Consider the following 20,906-nt stretch of genomic DNA (forward strand, 5'->3'; position numbering starts at 1 on the left):
AGCGCATACTTTTTTGCATAATTAGCGGCTAAAGTTACATTTTTAATGTGTTTTTTTTGGGTTGTACAAATAAGGAGAATTTAATTTATTGCAGAACTGAAACTTTTGGTTTAATTGAAATACAACTGGCTACTTCAAGAAATTGTTTGAATTTATTTCAGAAAATATTAATTAATTTTACCTGGCATTTCAAAATTCTCAAATTTGTTACGATTTTGAAAGCCAAGAAACATTAAATGAGTTCCTGCTTGAATAATAAACCTCTTTGTGTGATACACAAATCGTGAGGAATTTATTATTATGTACAAATTTAATACAATGACACATTACTGCTTACGTGGCAGCAAATACCCACGATTTTAGACACATACCATTTCAAAACTTTGGCATGTGTGGTGTGAACTCCAAGTTAGGTTTTTTTGACTAGATTTTCTATGCATTCTTGCATCTCTGTGATCTGTTTGCAAAAGTACTGGTGCACTGTCACCTTAAAAAAAAAAGGGGGGGGGGGAGAAGAGAGCATCTAATTCATCCAAACAAACCACGGAACCATTTTTATACTAACCAATCAAAGGAGTTAATTGTGAATACTAAGTGAAAAAATGTCACAGCAGAAATATTAGTGCATATTTTCGTTGTATAAATGTGTAGAAGTGTGGGATATTTATTTTAAATTTAGTTTTGACTTTTAAATAGTGTTTTCAGAAAGCAGGAAAATTCCGGAAAGAAACCAAGTGTGGCGTGTAGACAAGGGCAGATCCAGAATGAAGGTCAGGGGAGGGCCAAATTAAATTTTTCTAATGCAATATTCGCACATTTAGAATTAAAAAAAAATATATTTAGTTGGTTTCATTTGTAGTTCAAAAACGTCCTGCTATCTATAGCACTGCAGTAAAATAACACTTATGTAAGTTTGGAGAAACTATGGTAAGGAATTAGGAGAAAATTATATATATATTCTGGGTTTGGGGGGGGGGGGGCATGCCGCTATGGCCCCCCTTTCTGGATCCGGCCGGTGCGTGTAGATGGTAAGGATTAGCATGTAGTGATCGTGGAGAAAGCTCGTGGAACTGGAGACGAGGTTGGTCGGTGGTAGTAGAGCGTGGTCGGCGGTGGTTGCAGCGCGCTCGTGCGGCCCGCCGGCAGACATCCAGCATGGCTGGCACGCCGGGGAGTGCTACACCTATGGCTGCCGCGTGGCCTACCACTGCGCCGACGGCTTCGAGGTGGTGGGCCGGCAGGAGCGCTACTGCCAGGCGGACGGCAGCTGGAGCCCCAAGGAGCTGCCCAGCTGCGTGCGTAAGTTGCTCGTCCTACCTCCTCCACCCCGACGACCTGGGCCAATCGGAAGGCCCCGACGAGATAAGAAAATGCATGCATGTTTGTACAGAAATAACACAAAGTTGGTAGAAATTTTTTTAAATTAAGCTAGTCGTGCAGTCTTTAAATATATATACATTATATATTACTAGAGACCTGAAAAATTCGCGGGTTCATTTCGTGTTATGCTAAAAATTCTCTGTTTGGTTCTCTGTTAATCTGGAGGACTGAGGGGCCAATTAGAGACCCCTCACTCATGGAAGTGTCGAATCACAGGTTACCCATTCGAGACGACTCACAAGTCAGCAGCCAATGCATTGTTGGCATTTGCCCGAGTGTTTGTAGAGGATTTTTGGAGTCTATCCTGAAGTTCATTGAACCCGCGAATTTTTTCCGGTCTCTACCAATTAAGTACCTTAAATACATTGTGCATTTGATTGATCTATATTATTTTTGTATTGTCTAATGACAAAAAAAAAAGCTGTGAACGTTGTATATAAAGACATTCTGTAGTATGTTTAGTATGAGCATTGCACCCGCCCGAAGTCGGGGGTGGGTCGCCAGTATACAAACACATGTGAGCCACATGCTGGCGGCGCAGCACGGGAAGCCCCACGGCGGTTGTTGTTGGTGTGTGCTCGTGTTGTGGTTACAGCCGTGCAGTGTCCCCCGCCCGAGCACCCGGCGAGCGGCAAGGCCGTGTTCACGTCCTGCTCCTACAACTCGGTGGTGTCGTACGAGTGCAAGTACGGCTACACGCTGGTGGGCGAGCCCACGCGCCGCTGCGGCGCCGACAAGAAGTGGACGGGCTCGCAGCCGCAGTGCAAAGGTGAGTTCCCCCCCCCCCCTAGCAGCCTGCATGCGCCGCTGAGTTGCGACCGAAACACTCGATGGCTAATGTGCTGAAGGGAATTGATAAAAAGGGTGTATGTCTCGTTCCAGATAGTTATTTTATAACTACGTTTGACGCAGGTAAACTTGTAGAATTTTTGAGTAGCCGAACTTCAAACAAATTATGTATGTATGTATGTATGTGTGTATGTCTGTCTGTGTGTGTGTGTAGACACAGATTGCAGACTTTCTGCATAATCAGCTGGCAAAGTTGACTATTTATGGACAAGGAGAACCAAAATGGAATAAATAACTGAACATTTTTTGGGTTTAAAGGCAATTCCAGTGAAATTGTTAAAATTTCTTTCAGAAAGATTTATTTAATTTCTGAGGATTTTAAAAGAATATGTTGAATTAAATATTTTTTGGGAAAGAAATTAAACCACATCATGTAGATCATATAGTAGCTAGTAAAATTGACTTTAAACCTCAAAGGTTCCAGTTTTCTATTCCATTCTCCTTATCCATACTGCGCAACAATGTCACTAGTTAAGCTTTGCCAGCTAGTTACTTTTTTTTTTTTTTTCATTTTGTAAAAGTTCAGACACTCAAAAGGTCAGCAGGTTCGACAGTGTGGAACATAAATGTAAAATAAATACCCGGAATGGGACACGCACCCTCAGATGAATGAACTATTTTGGGGTTGAACACCCTGTCGACATTGAGGTCATCAGAGACCCAGGAGGACAGGAGCTATGGAGGTCGCGGGCGAGGTAACGGTAACACCTCCTGAAGAACTCACCAGTTCGCAGCAACGGCTGCTACGCCTCCCTTCTTGCGACCTGGCCGTGAGCAGAACCCTGATCGTCCTGGTGGAAGGCGCGTGATCTGATCCCTAACTAATCTGATCACTCCCCATATGTAGAGACCGGAAAAATTCGCGGGTTCATTTCGTGATATGCTAAAATTAAAATATTTATACCGTTGTGCTGCTTCTGCTATTGGTTCACTGTTAATATGTAGGACTTTTGACCAATTAGAGACAATCAATAAAAAAAAAAGAGTATCCAATCACAAGTTACCCACTTGAGACGCCTCAAAATTCAGCACCCAATGAACAGGAGCTGTTTGTCCAAGTAGGCAGAGGATCATGGAGTCTATCCTGGAGGTCATTGAACTCGCGAATTTTTACAGTCTCTACCCATACGCCATGGGGTTCAATTTATGTTATTGCGTGTACGTACAGGAGACAAACTCGCGAAAGCGAACTTCACATGCTTTCTTGTAATCCAAACTCTGAAGGTGACATTATTTTTTCCTTAGTACAATCCAACGACAAACTTCATTAGCAGGTAAGATAGATAACATGTAGCATTATTTCGGGGCTGTGATTTTTTCGAACATTTATGTTTTGTTACTTGTTAGCTAACTGCAAGAAAAGCCGACTTGTATGACTTTTAAGTAAATTGCTTTTGTTACACAAGTTAGGAGAGTAAAACCTGGTCTAAGACTGATAATTTGGCAAAAATCACTGCTCCGATGTAAAATGTAACCTGAAGGATACAGTTTTCTCATTCAAGAGCTGCATTAAGCTACCATCGCACACCATCTAGATGAAGCACAAGATCTGAATTACCAGTGAATTCTCACACTTCCTTTGTTAAGAAGGTAATTAAAGTAAAGTAAGCATGAAATTGACACTCTTAACAATTTTTGCACAAAATTTTATCGATTTGAGGCAACAGAAATGTAAGTATCTTGTATTTACTACTTATTTCTTAAGAATCAAAGTCCACCAGAACTTAACAGACAATACAAAACAGGTTCATGGTTCGTAATAAAAGATCAAGTTTACTTTTTGTAGAATTATTTATTCACTAAATTAAGTTTCAGATGAATGTTTATTTTATTTTAAAGTAACACTAATGCTGTTGCTTTGACTCTGGGTATTTTTCTGCATAGTGAAGTTGCAAGTGTCAGCACAAAGAGAAGGTTGCCACATCAGCTGTGAAATTCTTCGATATTTTCTGATAACAGGGGAATTGTATTACCTTGCCAACTTAAATTTTCAGTATTATCGTAATATCGATCAACAGCACATCCGAAACAATTTCAAAATTTAGCATCGTGGCATTTTATGCTAGATTCATGCCATAGCATGTACAGTATGTGTTGCTTTAATTATAATTTCTTTTCAAATTCGACTTGGTTTCACTGAATTAGACCTCCCAAGAGTAAGAATTTGGTTGTTTTAGCTTGTAATACAGCTTAGCTTGTTAGATGAATAGATTTTCAGTGAAAAAAATGAAAGAAAATAATACTTCCTTAATGTCTAACATGTTACTTGATTTCTAGCCTTTCCAGCCTTGTATATTTCCGGTAATCAGCAGTTCGATATTTACTCTGACTTTGTTATAAGTAATTTCCATGCTCTGGTGACAGAGATATGGCTATACTTACCATTAATTGATGGCTTTCACAAAATAATTGTCAAAATAAACAGTCTAAGGTGTGGTTATTTTGGGCCATTCTAAAAGGGTCTCAGTCAATAATAAATGCTTGAAGTCATTTAACACTATCCCATATAACAAAGTCGAATACATAAGTAAATCATCCATCAGAATTTTATACAGTATTTGTGCATAAGCCTGTGAAGTGAAGCCTGCGGGTCTAACATGACACGTAATTATACATTCCCGAACGATACCATATTAACATACGTGCGAGGTGCAATTCTGTTGCTTATGGTGCAGGTGATGGTAAAATTCTGACATTCAAAGTAGGTAGAAGTTTATTAGAACACTGGAAAAAAGTTCCTAGTGCACATAAATGTTTGTGTTCATCTGCAGCAGCTTGATGAATAGAGACAGCCTTAATGAATTGAGAAAATGATATTTCGCGAAAAGATTTCATTCCAAAATATTTTCTAAATAGCATGCTCCTCTCATATTTGAATCATTTTTACTGGGGCCTAGTTTTTTTTTTCAGGCAACGTTCAGCGATACAACAATCTCATTATTGGACAAATCAGGTTCGGAAAGAGCTTTTCTCTTTGATCGTAGACATATGAAGCATTGGAAACTTGTACAATTTCTGAAGTAAAGTCATGCCACCCAGACAGTCAGAAGAATGATCCACCACGAAATTGTAGCTGCCAAGGAAGACATTACTTTGAGCCGAGTGTACGGGGTAGTTTGAGGAAACTGGATCGAGAGTGGAAGGGAGGGACCCGAGCACATCACAGGAGATGTGGCAGCCTTCTGGGGCGCGGCGGAGCCTGGCTGAAGTATTGTCTGTTGTGTTCCCGGTCGGGCGCGGCACTAGAGATAAACTGCGGCCACCCGGGCCCCTTGTACAATGGCTGGCTGGAGAACATCGAGGCCGGCACGGGGCTGGGGGCTAGCATCATCTTCCGCTGCCACGACGGCATGAAGCTAGAAGGGCACACGTCGTCCGTCTGCCAGATCGACGGCCACTGGCGATACCCGCTGCCCCTCTGTCTAGGTACGTGCCCAACTGTCTAGGTATGTGCCCAACTGTCTAGGTATGTGCCCAACTGCCTAGGTACGTGCCCAACTGCCTAGGTACATGCCCCTTTATCTAGGTACGTGCCCCTCTGTCTAGGTACGTACCCAACCACCATACCCCCGTACTTCTTGTCTATCAGTAGAGGCACGAGTGTTTAGCATAGGTTTTTCATCCGATGGCTTTACTATGCTCGTAACACAGTTTTAATGGGACTTTCATAATTAGGTTTCTAGTTTTACAGTTATGATGATCGAAACAAGGTACAAATATAACGTAATCTGAGAAAAGAATATCAGTCTGTTTACAAGCAAGTTTTTTTATAACTATATAACTACAAAAAAAAAATATTACTAAACTATTTTAAATTATTTCCTACCATGCCGCAAAATCCTAGGTTAAAAAAAAACTTCATGACTGCAAGTAAGTTGAAAGAAAACATGTTAGTTTTAGGTATCTTTATTTGCATTTCATAAATTTACATTAAATTTAAGTATTGAAATGCCAGTTATGAAAACTGCGACCAAAAAGTGTCGTGACAGCTGATGATCCTTGGTGTGACGAATACGATACACATGTCTGGTATAGCAGCTATGACCCACGTGAGTTGTCAGGTAACAGGTAGCTATGATTCACACAAATTACAGCAGTTATCAGGCAGCTGCAATTTATACAAGTTATGGCAGCTATGATCCAAATGAGGTGCGGCAGGTATCAGGTAGCCATGACTCATAAGAGGTGCGGCAGGTATCAGGCAGCCGTGACTCACACGAGGTGTCAGGTATAAGGTAGCCGTGACTCACAAGAGGTGCGGCAGACTCACACGTGGCGGCACGGCTGTGCAAGCGGGCAGTGCAGGGCGCAGTGCTTGTTGCAGCGCCGTGCGTGGTGCCGGGCATCGAACAGGGCCGCATCGTGCTGCTGGGACGGGGCAACACCAGCCTGGGCGACCAGCCCCTGGTGGTGGCGCACGGGGAGCGCCTCAGCGTGGACTGCGACCCCCGCTACGAGTTCCTCGCCAACAACACCGTGGCCTGCAACAACGGCACCTGGACTCACATACCTCGCTGTGAACCAGGTGGGCGCCCCTCCACACGTACTCCTGCTCGCAGTGCTTATCGGCCAGAGATTAGAGAAAGTTACAGATGGAGCATGAACACAGTTTGCAGGTATCTCTGCTGAAGCCAGGGGACGTAAGGGGGAAGCAGGTGGCCGCCATATTATGACATGAAGAAAATCACATTTTCTCATAAGTTATGTATGTATGGTGGTGGAAAAGTGCATGAATATTAAACAAATAAAGACTGTTGACTCGAGAAAAAATGATTGTGTACAAGAGTATGTAGTAAACTACATTTCTATATACTATATGAACAAATGGCCGCCATCTTCTTACGTGAACAAACTGGCCACAGCGCTCAGAGCTTATGCTCCATCTGTAACTTTCTCTAATCTCTGTTATCGACGAGCACGCGTAAAAATGGCGTCGCTTCGACCTCTGTGGCGGTCCGCTGCGCGCCGCCGACTGAACACGGCCGGGCCAACTTTCAAACAGCGCCGCGCGAGAGAGCAGACTCCCTGGCGGCGGGGCGCTCAACTACCTACCCACCTACCTACCGTTTGCTACACCAGGTGTCACTAGTGGTTACCCCTTCAGTAGCAGAGAACCTCTAAAAAAAACTCGGTAAAAAATAATATAAAAAAAACACTCAAAACTTCAGTTCTGCATTAAATGATTTAAACTGTTAACTTCAGAATAGAAGTAATGAATATAAAAAAGGGGCTTGTCTGTAAAGTCGGTTTACGGACGATAATTTTACGTAGTAACGTCATAAGAAAACATTGAAAATTTGCACACTGTTTTTAATTTTCAATTATTTACATTTTTTATGCAAAATTTAATTTAAATTATTTGTTTCAATATAATCACGAACAATTAGTTGAAAAGCCAGCCTTAACCTGTTTGATATAATAGATGATTTTCTCACACGGTGGTTGGCCGGTTCTTGCACGCTCGGCTCAGGCGGAACGTGACAATGAGTCATGCTTTTTCGTGCGTGCTGCCGGCATTCTCGATTTATAAGATGCTATCAAGTCAAAAAAAAACTTTTGAACAATAGGTTTGTGATGATTATTTACAAAATTTCTATTATAGCTCCTTGCTTCTGGTTTTCCCACTTAAAAAAAAGGGAGGGAGGCAGCTACCATAGAAGCTGAAAACGATTAAATAGCTTTAATATTTTCATTTGACTTGCAAAGTTATACTCCTACAAGTTTTTGTTGGTATAAATGACGGAAGGTTGATTCCAAATTGTCCAGTCTAGCTGAAATGCACATTTCACTTGCACTGCAGATGTATTTGGTGATTTTTTTTTTCGAAACTTATTGCTGAAATATTTTCTGCACTCTACACATTCCTGTGGATAAAATAAATAAAGATATATATGTATGTGTGTATAAATATGTGTGTATTAATATGTTACTCACACACTTTCTCTTTATATACATATATACATACACATATGAAATTTTGGTTTATCTGAAGGGGCAAAAATTTTAGTTTTCAAAATTTTGATGGTTTGATGAACAAGGAGTCACAACACACACGTGTCCGTGTGTTTGGAGAGTTGCAGTAAAGTGTTTCGGCAAGTGGTCGACAGAGCGGGAGAAAGGGAGATGGTGGAGTGGTGTAGTGACGGTGAGAGATGGGGGAGAGAGACACAGGCGGCGGGGTGTTGCAGCGAGGTGCAAGAGGCTGCCGAGGGCGCCGCGCAATGGCATGGTGATCGCGCCCAAGACGGACCACGGCATGCGCGCCAGGTTCAAGTGCAAGGACGGCTACACGCTGCGGGGCAGCAACGTGACTTTGTGCCAGTACGGCAACTGGACCGGGGCCGCGCCCTACTGCCAGGAAGGTACCTACTACTGCCCGCCCTCTCTCCTCTCCATGGAGATTGTTATCTGGTCGCAACCATCTTCAAGTGGAACTTCTTTGCCGAGGGGGCTACAATTTTCGAGCATTCCGAAAATTCCATTAGCATGAGGGTAATAGCCAGGCACGTGGTGGGTAAACCGGTAGAGGAGGAGAGTGCGTCAGCGGCGACGCCACTCCAACGCATGCACTAGCGTTTGAAGGGAAGATGGCAAGGGGGGTGGGAGGAATAGATGCGTAGCGTAGCATGCTTTATGCTAGTTGTAACGGCCGGAAAGGGAGACGGCAGAGGAGAGGAAATCTGGTAATGTTGCTTGTGTTTGCTTACTCCTCCAATTTTTTTTAAAAAATTTGAAATTATTCCCGCATCCTTACTATTTCTCAATTTTTATCTCTTCTTCAATAAAAAATACTAATAATTTATCTCTATCTGTAACTAATAAGCAAGAAGTTTCACTTGTGTCGCACGTGGACTCCAAAAAAAACACATTTTTTTAAAATTTATTTTTGATAATTAGGCTTGTTTAGGCATAATACAAATTTTTATGGACTTTAAAATATTTAAATTATACATCGGTTAATGTCTGAATAATATTTCAATTCAATTAATTTTTACTTAAACTAGACTAGTCAGCAACATCTTAAATTTTTAAATTTAAATATTCCTGGTGGTTATCCCACCACATATTTTGTTTACTTCCGTGTTCCTTCTCCAATAAAAGCTTTAGTCCTCCTCCTTCTCCCCCGGTAAATAAACCGGGGTCGGGATAAGCCTCGTGGAAGAGTGGGAGAGTGGGAGAGTGAATGTGGTTGGTTCGGCCTGTGCAGTGTACTGCCCGTTCCCTGGCTACATAGAGAACGGCAAGGTGATGCTGGTGGGCAACATGGGGCTGTACGACTACCGCTCGTACGTGCGCAAGGTCACCAACAACAAGCAGATCATGTACGACTGCAACCGCGGCTACATGCTGGTGGACGGGCCCCCGGGGGCCACCTGCATCGGCGGTCGCTGGAGTCCCAAGGAGCTGCCCCGGTGAGGAACTCCTACCCCCTGATCCCTTCTGCCTCGGTGAGGACCTCATACCCCCCTGATCCCTTCTGCCCTGGTGAGAACCTCCTACCCCCCTGATCCATTCTGCCCTGGTGAGAACCTCCTACCCCCCTGATCCCTTCTGCCCTGGTGAGAACCTCCTACCCCCCTGATCCATTCTGCCCTGGTGAGAACCTCCTACCCCCCTGATCCCTTTTGCCCTGGTGAGAACCTCCTACCCCCCTGATCCCTTCTGCCCTGGTGAGAACCTCCTACCCCCCTGATCCATTCTGCCCTGGTGAGAACCTCCTACCCCCCTGATCCCTTTTGCCCTGGTGAGAACCTCCTACCCCCCTGATCCCTTCTGCCCTGGTGAGAACCTCCTACCCCCCTGATCCCTTTTGCCCTGGTGAGAACCTCCTACCCCCCTGATCCCTTTTGCCTCGGTGAGGACCTCCTACCCCCCTGATCCCTTCTGTCCTGGTGAGGACCTCCTACCCCCTGATCCCTTTTGCCTCGGTGAGGACCTCCTACCTCCCTGATCCCTTCGCCTGGTCACGTCTGCCCTGGTGAGGTCCCCTGCCCTATCCTGTCTAGTGTTTCTCTGTTTCCTTCATCTTGACACATTTCTTTGGAAATTTTTAAAATATTTTTTTAATCTTCCAAGTGCTAGAGATTCGGTTGTATTCGATGGTCCGGGTGTATTTCAATAATTTCTTAGGAATTTTTTTTTAATGTTCTAAATCTTTCAAGTGCTAGAGATTCGGTTGTATTGGATGGTCTGGGTGCACATCCCCAAGAGAGCGCTGGGTGGATGACGTGAGAGGGTACTCGCCCTGCCGGCAGGTGCGTGCCCGGGATGCACCCGCGCCTGCGCTGGAGCCGGGCGGCGCGGCAGAAGCGCGCCCTCATGGCCAAGCAGAACACCCTGCAGCACCGCCAGCAGGCCAAGAAGCCAGAGCCCAAGCCGGCCTCGGGGCGCCAGCCGGAGCGACGCCGCAACAACGGCGGCAGCAGCAAGGGCCGCAAGAACAAGAAGAGGGGCAAGGCCAAAGGTAGCTAGCTCAACACCTCCTCCCATCGGCTTCCCTGTGATGACATCAGCGTGACATCTATTCTACCATCGGGGTCACTAGAGACGATGGAAGGTGATGCGAATCTTATGAAGGCACACATTCGGGGTAAGCTGGAGGACCCTGAGAAAACCCACCGGCAAACTGCCAAGTTTTCCACCTTGCGAAAAATCTGTCCCATTTTTTAAAATTTAATTTCATAGTGCAGCATCACTCGGTTATGCATGGAGTATGAAGGCGATGTGACCTCCAGGATTAAAGCGATGTCAAACCCACGTCATACAGGCGTAACGCGACGGCAGTCATAGCCACCAAGGACCCCAATGTGTTTGAATTATCTCGTGGGAAGGCAAGTGATGTGACCACTCAACCACCCTGGCCTCTTTCTAAAGTGTTTAGTTCAGCTGGAATGCACTACACATCATATGCCTATATAACATTACATGATTTATTTTAATTAGCATGTCATCACATAATGATATAAAAATAGGCGACAGTGAAAAGGTGTATCTCTAAAACTATATTTACATTAGAATTTTTGAAGCACTGAACATTTTTACCGTAAATTTTAAGGACAATAGTTAATGAGGAAACGATGATGGTATCTTACATTTAAAGTCTATTCTAGTAGCCAAATAGCAACTATATCTAAGACTTTTTGGAGACAAGGACTTTTCGAGGCCAAGGCATTTTGTAGCCAAAGACTGATGGATCAAAAAGACTTTTTTGAAGCAAAATACTTTTGAAGTAACTGACAGATGTTCTGTCAGCTGTACAGAGAGATGGTCGGGAGTGGTGATGCTCCAGCATGGCGGGTGCGGTGTGTTGGGCAGTGGCGTGCGAGCTCGTCTCGCGCGAGCCCCACATGGAGCTGGAAGTGACGAGGGCGGGGCGCGACCCCAACCAGACCTTCTCGCCAGGCACCGTGGTGCAGGTGACGTGCGGCCGCGGCTACGGCCACAACCTGGGCGAGAACGGCACGGCGCGGTGCGTGCGCGGCCAGTGGCGGCCCGCCAAGCCCGACTGCTTCATCCGTGAGTGGGCTCCCTCCCTGCTTCATCCGTGAGTGGGCTCCCTCCCTGCTTCGTCCGTGAGTGGGCTCACTCCCTGCTTCTTCCGTGAGTGGGCTCCCTCCCTCCTTCATCCGTGAGTGGGCACCCTCCCTGCTTCATCCGTGAGAAGGCTCCCTCCCTCCTTCATCCGTGAGTGGGCTCCCTCCCTCCTTCATCCATGAGTGGGCTCCCTCCCTCCTTCAACCGTGAGTGGGCTCTCTCCCTCCTTCATCCATGAGTGGGCTCCCTCCCTCCTTCAACCGTGAGTGGGCTCTCTCCCTCCTTCATCCATGAGTGGGCTCACTCCCTGCTTCATCCGTGAGTGGGCTCCCTCCCTCCTTCATCCGTGAGTGGGCTCCCTCCCTGCTTCATCCGTGAGAAGGCTCCTTCCCTCCTTCATCCATGAGATGGCTCCCTCCCTCCTTCAACCGTGAGTGGGCTCCCTCCCTCCTTCATCCATGAGTGGGCTCCCTCCCTTCTTCATCCGTGAGTGGGCTCCCTCCCTTCTTCATCCGTGAGTGGGCTCTCTCACCTCCCAGTGTGCCTCCTCTTCCCTGACCTTAGAATTAGGTAAAAAAAACCTGTGTTTTAAGATTAATTGCATGAACCAAGCTGCAGAATCATACAGTCTAAACTTCCTTTCAGACTTTAATTTTTTCAACCTTTTTTTCCCATATCCAGACCATCGAGATATGAAGTAAGGGAGTTATTGTGCTCAATATTTGGCTCGTTAATACTTGAAGTCACAATCAAACTGGATAGCAAATAATTTTTGTTTAATGCTAATTCCTCGCAATTTTGTTGCTATTGTGCTTCATTACTCACTACGTATGATTCTTTCTAGCGAGTTACTTCTATGCTATTGAACAAACTTCTAGAATATTAATCTTTATACAGATACTATTAATTAATAACTCCATGATCCACACGACCACGTGGCTGCAAGCTTGAAATGACCGACTTGAATCATGCTTGCGATGACACTCCCCAGTAGTGGAGAAACATCTGCTAAGCTTGAGTAACAGTGGCCATGGTAAGCCAGAAAGCTTGCGGACCAAAATTCAGACGCGACAAGCTTCGTTCAGCTTGTCTGGTGGCACGCGAGTCTCCACAAGCCCTTGCTGTGAGGTGACGAGTGATGGGGACGCACCACAATGCCGAAATGCCAAATTGACCAGAACGCCGGCAGCTAGAAAACTGCTGTGTACCACAATGCCGAAATACCAGAATGCCGAAATAAGGTACATTTAAGAAACACACACAAATTCATTCATTTGTTATTTCGGAGTTCTGGTACACATCAGTTTTCTAGCTGTCGGTGTTGTGGTCAGTTTTGACATTCGGCATTATGGTATTTCGGCATTGTGGTCAATTTTGACATTCGGCGTTATGGTATTTCTGCGTTGTGGTAACGACCCACGAGTGACGACCTTCGTATGTGTGTGTCCAGTGCCGTGTTGTGGGGGCTCAGATCAGTGCTTACGCTGACATCATCACGGGCCAGTGCGAGCCACCAGGTCCGAAGCTCAGTTGCATGTTCGGATCCGGGGGCTCGCCAAGAGTCCCAGGCCTGCGGAATGCCGCCCGTAACCACTGGTGTTCATAGTTGGGTCTGTTCGGGTCTGGTGTGTTTTTTTTTATGGAAATGAGGGTGGTTTGCCAGTTCCCGGTTGTCCTGGTGGGCACATTGGGGTGGGGAAGCCTTCTTTTCACAGACTAGATAGCCAAACGCCCGATCGTGCATCTTCGGTTGTTTTTTTGGTTCATTATAAATAAATATGGTGGTGTTGATAAAAGGATACTAATGGTCAATTAGGTTAGGTTAGCTACATTATAAATACTTTAAAACATTGTGGACGGTTGATTTGGTTACGATAGCTACATTAAAGATACGGGGGAAAACAAACCATGAACTTCGGGGAATTTGGGGTTTTGGCTCTCTCGTCTGTGGAAAGAAGGGTTCCCCCATTGGGGTGCGAGGAAGGAGTGCCTTGCGCGCCAAGGAGGTCGCAATGTTCCCAGTGCCGTGTCGGGTGCCGGCGGCGGCCAGCGGCTCGTACCGGCTGTCCTCGCCCGACGGCCGCGCGGGGGCGCCGCTGAACGAGACCTCGCTGGTGGACAGCGGCGAGGTGGTGCAGTTTTCGTGCCGGCCGGGCTACAACCTGCAGGGCGCGGGCAACCTGCGCTGCTGGCACGGCAACTGGACCTCCGGCCTGCCCGAGTGCACCCCAGGTGCTCGCACGGCCACACGGCCCCGACCTTGCAAGCTGAAGGGGGAGGTTTTCTGTCAAGTTGGTTTATGTGCACGGCCCCAACCTTGCAACCTGAAGGGGGAGGTTGTCTGTCAAGTCGGTTTATGTGCACGGCCCCAACCTTGCAAGCTGAAGGGGGATGTTGTCTGTCAAGTAGGTTTATGTGCACGGCCCCAACCTTGCAACCTGAAGGGGGAGGTTGTCTGTCAAGTCGGTTTATGTGCACGGCCCCAAACCTTGCAACCTGAAGGGGGAGGTTTTCTGTCAAGTCGGTTTATGTGCACGGCCCCAACCTTGCAACCTGAAGGGGGAGGTTGTTTAGTCGGTTTATGTGCACGGCCCCAACCTTGCAACCTGAAGGGGGAGGTTGTCTGTCAAGTCGGTTTATGTGCACGGCCCCAACCTTGCCACCTGAATGGGGAGGTTGTCTGTCAAGTCGGTTTATGTGCACGGCCCCAACCTTGCAAGCTGAAGGGGGAGGTTGTCTGTCAAGTCGGTTTATGTGCACGGCCCCAACCTTGCAAGCTGAAGGGGGAGGTTGTCTGTCAAGTCGGTTTATGTGCACGGCTCCAACCTTGCAACCTGAAGGGGGAGGTTGTCTGTCAAGTTGGTTTATGTGCACGGCCCCAACCTTGCAACCTGAAGGGGGAGGTTGTCTGTCAAGTTGGTTTATGTGCACGACCCCAACCTTGCATAAACATAATGTAGGTTCAGTCATCTATTCCTACAACATGTGGAACTCTACTCTATGTTAGAATTTTCTAAGTATGAATCATTCTGTTTCTGATTCTGAAGTATGGTAAGGGCTACCTTGTAAACCTGTAACAGAACTGTTGTGTTATGTTCTTCAAATGATTCATGCAATGGGGAATTTTGATTTAACACAATTTCTTGACATACTCCATTGCAGTTTTGCAATGTTTTGACATGGACAAAAATTCAAGATCGTAAGTTAATAAATCAGCTTAAATCAGCTGATGTCAAACAGATAAACCCAACAATTGACCTAAACAGGTATTATGACCAACACAGTGACGACAGCACAATAATTCTGTGGAAGGAATTTTGTCATGTAAAAAAAATTAATAACAGCATAGACGAACAGAGTAGGCCAACAACGACAAGACAGTTTCAACAATAACAGTAAATACAGGCAGACAACGATGACCTGGAACAATATAGCAAATATACTAACACAACGATGAAGAGAACAGATATTATGGTCATCACAGTAGGTTTCCTATGATGTTGTGTTCTTGAATATTTTTTCCCCATGACAAATAGTGCGATGTGGCAATGGTGTATGTCCGAGACTCTGCGTTAAGCCAGCTGCGGTGGGGAAGCCTTATTTTCATAGACGAGAAAGCCAAAATCCCGAATTTCCCCGAAGTTCATGTTTTTTTCAGTATCTTTAATATAGCTATCCTAACCAAATCAACCGTCCACAATGTTTTAAAGTATTTATAATGTAGCTAACCTAACCTAATTGCACATTAGTATCCTTTTATCAACACCTCCACATTTATTTACAATGAACAAAAAAAAAACCGAAGATGCACGATCGGGCGTTTGGCTCTCTCGTCTGTGGAAAGAAGGCTTCCCTCTGCGGTGTGGTCCCGTCCCGGGGGCCTACCATTTCTCCGAGTGTCCACTTCTCCCAATGACAACTTGTCCGAGCTCCTTTTGTCCGAATGACCACATGTCCGAGTGACCACTTGTCCGAGCGGCCAACTCTCCGAGCTCTGAGGGGCGGATGGTGTCTCCCACCCGCTCGACCTTGCTCCGCCCTGCCTCCTCCTTGACAACCGATCCCGTCCCGTCCCTGCTAGACACTGATGATAGCGCGCGTGTGTGTGTGTTGGGGGGGATGCAGCGCCGTGCGAGCTGCCCGCCATCTCCAACGGGCAGTACCTGTCGGGCTACCGCGCCGGCCTCACCATCGCCAACGGCTCGTCGGTGCGGTTCCAGTGCGACAGCGACTACAGCAAGTCCACGGCCCAGCCGGTGGAGTGCGCGCTGGGCGAGCTGAGGCCCCGTGCGCCGGCCTGCCGGCACCACACCTCGGGGCCTGCGCTCGGCGCCGACCTCCCGGGTGTGTGGCACTGGCGCGCGTCCGTGGGGGAGTTAGTTATGGGCCCGTCCGCTAGATGGTAGTTTTAATAATATATTGCTGACATAACTACATTAATTTATTAGGAGAAGTAATGCATAAGCTATTATCAGGCAAACAAACCGAATGAAAATTCACTCTATTTAGGTAGCCACTAATTTTGTGGTGTGTAATACAAATGAGTTTTTACACCTCCTACTCCTTTATTTATTACATGACGTGTTTATTACAAAACAGCATTAAGTATTTTCGCATGGATTAAATTAGTTTTGCGCCGTCAAGGAGATAACTTAATATAACCAAAAAAAGTATTAACTAAAAAAAATTTTTGTATGAGAACCTCTATTGCCGAGCGCTCGGGAGTGCTCAGCAGTGCTCGGCAGTGCTCGGCAGTGCTCGGCAGTGCTCGGGAGTGCTCGGGAGCGCTCGGGAGTGCTCGGGAGTGCTCGGCAGTGCTCGGGAGTCCTCGGGAGCGCTCGGGAGTGCTCGGCGAGTACTCGGGAGTGCTCGGGAGTGCTCGGGAGCGCTCGAGAGTGCTCGGGAGCACTCGGGAGCGCTCGACGAGTGACGTGTGCCTGTGGTCCCAGCAGGCAGGACGCGCATCAGCGACGCGGACGGCGAGTTCAAGGGCGGCAGCGACATCACCAAGGAGGGCGACGTGGTGGAGCTGCAGGGCTACCTGCGCGCGTGCGGGCCCCCGGCCAAGGTGCAGGGCTCGCTGGTGTACCGCGACGGCGAGCCGCTGGGAGACAAGGAGCGCAGGTCTGCCTCCCACCTCTATGCCCGCACGAGTCCCCTTCCCCGTCATGCAGTGTTGGTGGAGACCGGAAAAACATTCGCGGATACATTTCGCGATAGTCTAGAATACAAATTCGTATGTATATGAAGTGCTTTTGGTAATTAGCTCATTATTAGAGACCGGAAAAATTCCCGGGCCCTGTTAGAGCTTGGATATATATATTTTTTTAATGTGTGTGTTTACCCGGATAGCACCAAAATTACAAGGCCATTGCTAGTACAACTAATTGGAAACCTGCAAGTCACTTGATCCACACAGATTACTTTTACAGTCACGTCCATCGCAAAGTTTACGATATTTAATGTTGTTTTTTTTTAACTATCGGGTTTAAGAAAATTTAACATTAGGTAATGGAGAGAGAGAGCTCAAAAATTTATATTTACGTTCAGGTACTTAATTTCTCTCGACGACCCATCAACAAACGTACAGAACTGAAAAGCAAACAGCGGGAAAATTCGTTCTATTCCCCCCAACCCTCTCGAAATGAATTTATGTGTAGCTCCTGGTCAGGGACAGTTACTCGATGGGTTGTTGGTTCGATATAAAGGTTCCTCAAACATTAAATAACTATATTATTATTTTTTTGTTTACGGATAATCCTCTTGCGAGTACTCAGGTTAGGTAAAAACACTGTTAGAAATTCAAGTAAATTTACAGTCTGTGTGCATTCAGTGAGTTTCAGCTGAACAGAGGTTTTTTGAAGTCAACTTCTGAAGGCCACTCCTGTCGAGTGATCACTACTAGAGACCGAAAAAAAATCGCGGATTCCTTTCGAGACAGGCTGGAATCCAAACTCGTTTAGCTTAATGCTGCGTCAGTGATTGGACCGCAATTTACCTGAAGGACTCTGAGCCAATGGCAACAACACTCAACAAAAGAAGTATCGAACCATAAGAATCGCAGTAAACAGGTGTCCCGAGTCGGTAGCCAATGACCAGGTGATAGTTGCCCGAGTACATAGAGAATCGTGGAGTCTATCCTAGTGGTCATTGAAACCGCGAGTTTTTCCAGTCCCTAGTGATCACTAGGGACATCTGTATTTCGCGATTTCATTTCGTGTCAAGGTATTTCACAAAACAACTGTAGCTTTTTCTAATAGTCATGGCAAATTGTGAGGGTGCAGCAGTACGGTGACCACATTCTCATTGGCCCCGTCAAGAGCGGGACGACACCTCTCACCGACCTCAGCCAATGACCACAGGAGAAAAGCTACAGTATTTTGTGAAATACCTTGACACGAAATGTATTCGCGACATACAGGTGTTCCTAGTGATCACGTCAGGAGAAACGTTAACGCCTCGGGGACGGAGAGCACTCAGCGAAGAGGAGACACTGTGGAATGCACGTGTGGTGTTGCAGCTTCGCCGACGGCACCGAGGTCACCTTCAACTGCATCGCCAGCATCATGGGCGAGAAGACCACGTGGCGCATCGTGTGCGAGGACGGCAGCTGGGTCGGCCGCTCCCTGTCCTGCGGTCAGTGCGCGCTCCGCATGCGCTATTAATCTAGCATCACTGCGTCTTCTACCCTACATCTTTCAACTAGACCGAGACGAGACACTAAAACTAAAAATGCGCTGTGAACTGAAAAAAAGCTTTGGGACTCCCTGATTTTTCAACTTTTATAGGTAGTATATGAACCATGTTAAAAATTTTCACACTAGTAAACAAAGTCAATACTAATGTACTACTTTTTAAGGCCGACCGTAACACACACACGCACAACTGGTGGGGGCCTAGGGTGGTCAGAACTCTTGAGCCGTCACTGCAAATTCCAACTGGAAGGCGAGTGGCCTGATCTTTTGACCCCAAGCGCGGCTCCAGAAAGGGGGGGCGGGGGGCGGTGAGGACGATAGCCCCTTCCGAGACCAATTTAATTGATTAGTGTATATATTTATGTTTACTTAAATATTTAATTTCATATGTTTAAACTTTTATCTCATCAAAAGTTGCATGGAGCTACTAAGGTTTCTGTATTTGAAACCTGTAATTTGTAAATAATATTCCAAGGCACATATATGACCACTTTCATTTTTTTGCAACTACGACCTTTCTTTGTGCGATAGCCCCTCCTGACGCCACCATGGCTCGCCCCGCGGGGTTGTTGCAGACGGGGACGACCTGCTGGACGGAGTGGCCAGCCACCTGCGCAACAGCACGTGTCTGTTCAGGAACTCCGAGCCCAACGTGGTGTCCTTCTACAACGACCAGCAGATCACCGAGGAGGTGGTGGAGTTCCCGCCCGGCTCCACGCTGGTGAGACGAGGCGCCGCTCGCGGCCTGTCCCACTGCCTGGGCGTGCTACGGCCTGTCTCACTGCCTGGGCGTGCCACGGCCTGTCTCACTGCCTGGGCATGCCACGGCCTGTCCCACTGCCTGGGCGTGCCACGGCCTGTCTCACGCCTGGTGCAGTGCCAGTGCCACGTCCTCAACTACAACAAGTTTAAATACACATGCTTTACATTTCACAAGTAGTTTAATTTTGTAAGACCAAAACACTCGTGTCCGTTGACTGTATTATTACAATTGTGTGTTATATGTAATATGTTTTGCCTCTTCTCTAAATTTGTTGCTTTGATGATTGGACCGCAGTTTAAGTTGCCACGAACCCAAAAGTTTCTGGGCCACATTGTTTTGTACCGATTAGCAATAGTGACCAAGAGCGCAGTTGGTTTCTCAAAAAAAGGGGATCCACATGTAACTTAGAAACACATAACGTAAAATTTTCAAAAAAATTCACAAGTTAGAACGATCAGAATTTAGATACCCATAATCCCAAAACATACAATTTAGAAATGTCGTAACTTAAGAAATAATAACTTAGAAAAACACAACTTATAACTACCATAACCTAGAAACACATAAAGCTGGAAAACATAGCTTAGGAACATTCAAATTAAAACTGTCATAACTTAGTAAATTCTATCGTGTGTGTTTCTAAGTTGTGTGTTTCTAAGTCGTGTGTTTCTAAGTGGTGTGTTTCTAAGTCATGACAGCAGCCGGAGCATGTGTGTGCAGGTGTCTCGCTGCGTGGACATCGGCAAGTACGCGATGATCGGCTCGAACCGGCGGCGCTGCGTGGGCGGCGAGTGGGACGGACAGAAGCCCGTCTGCTTCGGCCTCAACCAGGAGAACGACTACGCCTGTGCGTGCACCCATCTTGTTTTGTCTAGAGACGTACGAGACTGTAAAATCCAGATAAAACGACACAATTAATGATGAATGATGATGCACTCGCAAACAACTCGATTGGCAGCAAGTGTGCACGACAGCACAACTTACCGCCATGATGGTTGAACAACAACTGTTGCTTCGTTGCCGGAAGCTGCAGGGCTACCCACCTCAGCAGGCAGCCAACTTGAAAAAACTTGGCGCTGCTGGCAAGCAGCGCGGGAAGTTCAAAATTCAAATGTTTCAAACACTACACACTAAATTACACACAATATTTACAAGTCCAAACACACCTCCTCAACGCCGCCCGCCACTATCCCGACACCACCCCAACGATTCACTTGAATCAGTTCCATGTAATGATTTCTTCGAATGATTCGTTCATTTCGTTCTAACAACGAACAATGGGATCCGGCATATCTCAAGAGTCGCTTGTTCTCCCATTTCAAGTATACGTTAACGTCTGGGCGGCTGGCCTCGTCGTCTGGTTGGTTATCGAAGCCTCCATGTGTTCAGCTGTTTGCTGGTACAAAACTTGTGTGTGAACACATTACCAAAGCTCTTACAGGTAAATTTAGCAAACAAAAAACCTTGGCAGTCATAAATAATAATTGTAATGCGAAGATCTAGAACTGCAGAACAACAAACAATGCGGACATTAAGTCCAAACGCCCAAACCCCGCATGGTAGACTCTTTCTGCTCTGACCAGCTCTTCTTCCTGAACCATCCTTCTTTCTCCCGTATTTAACCTGCCTGAAATTAATTCATGAAATTTGGCATCCCGCATGACAAGTGCCCAGGGTTTTCCCTG

The 20,906-nt window shown here is 46.3% G+C and overlaps 1 protein-coding gene across 3 annotated transcripts in view; it reads left to right on the plus strand.

Moving 5' to 3' along the window:
• The window catches only part of LOC134539221 (sushi, von Willebrand factor type A, EGF and pentraxin domain-containing protein 1), a 104,265-nt gene that overhangs the window by 68,847 nt on the left and 14,512 nt on the right, over positions 1-20,906 (plus strand). Inside the window, exons 6-19 of one of the 3 annotated variants that reach the window (XM_063381010.1) lie at positions 1,123-1,299; positions 1,976-2,149; positions 5,476-5,655; positions 6,554-6,754; positions 8,418-8,591; positions 9,437-9,641; positions 10,485-10,693; positions 11,545-11,745; positions 13,786-13,995; positions 15,889-16,107; positions 16,713-16,887; positions 18,284-18,399; positions 19,034-19,179; positions 19,942-20,068. In XM_063381010.1, coding sequence (XP_063237080.1) covers positions 1,123-1,299; positions 1,976-2,149; positions 5,476-5,655; positions 6,554-6,754; positions 8,418-8,591; positions 9,437-9,641; positions 10,485-10,693; positions 11,545-11,745; positions 13,786-13,995; positions 15,889-16,107; positions 16,713-16,887; positions 18,284-18,399; positions 19,034-19,179; positions 19,942-20,068 — 2,514 coding nt within the window. The remainder of the gene's footprint in view (positions 1-1,122; positions 1,300-1,975; positions 2,150-5,475; positions 5,656-6,553; positions 6,755-8,417; positions 8,592-9,436; positions 9,642-10,484; positions 10,694-11,544; positions 11,746-13,785; positions 13,996-15,888; positions 16,108-16,712; positions 16,888-18,283; positions 18,400-19,033; positions 19,180-19,941; positions 20,069-20,906) is intronic. The other 2 variants (XM_063381011.1, XM_063381012.1) reach the window with 2 other exon arrangements.

The sequence above is a fragment of the Bacillus rossius genome, chromosome 15 (genome assembly GCF_032445375.1).
Source record: "Bacillus rossius redtenbacheri isolate Brsri chromosome 15, Brsri_v3, whole genome shotgun sequence".
Taxonomy (NCBI): domain Eukaryota; kingdom Metazoa; phylum Arthropoda; class Insecta; order Phasmatodea; family Bacillidae; genus Bacillus; species Bacillus rossius.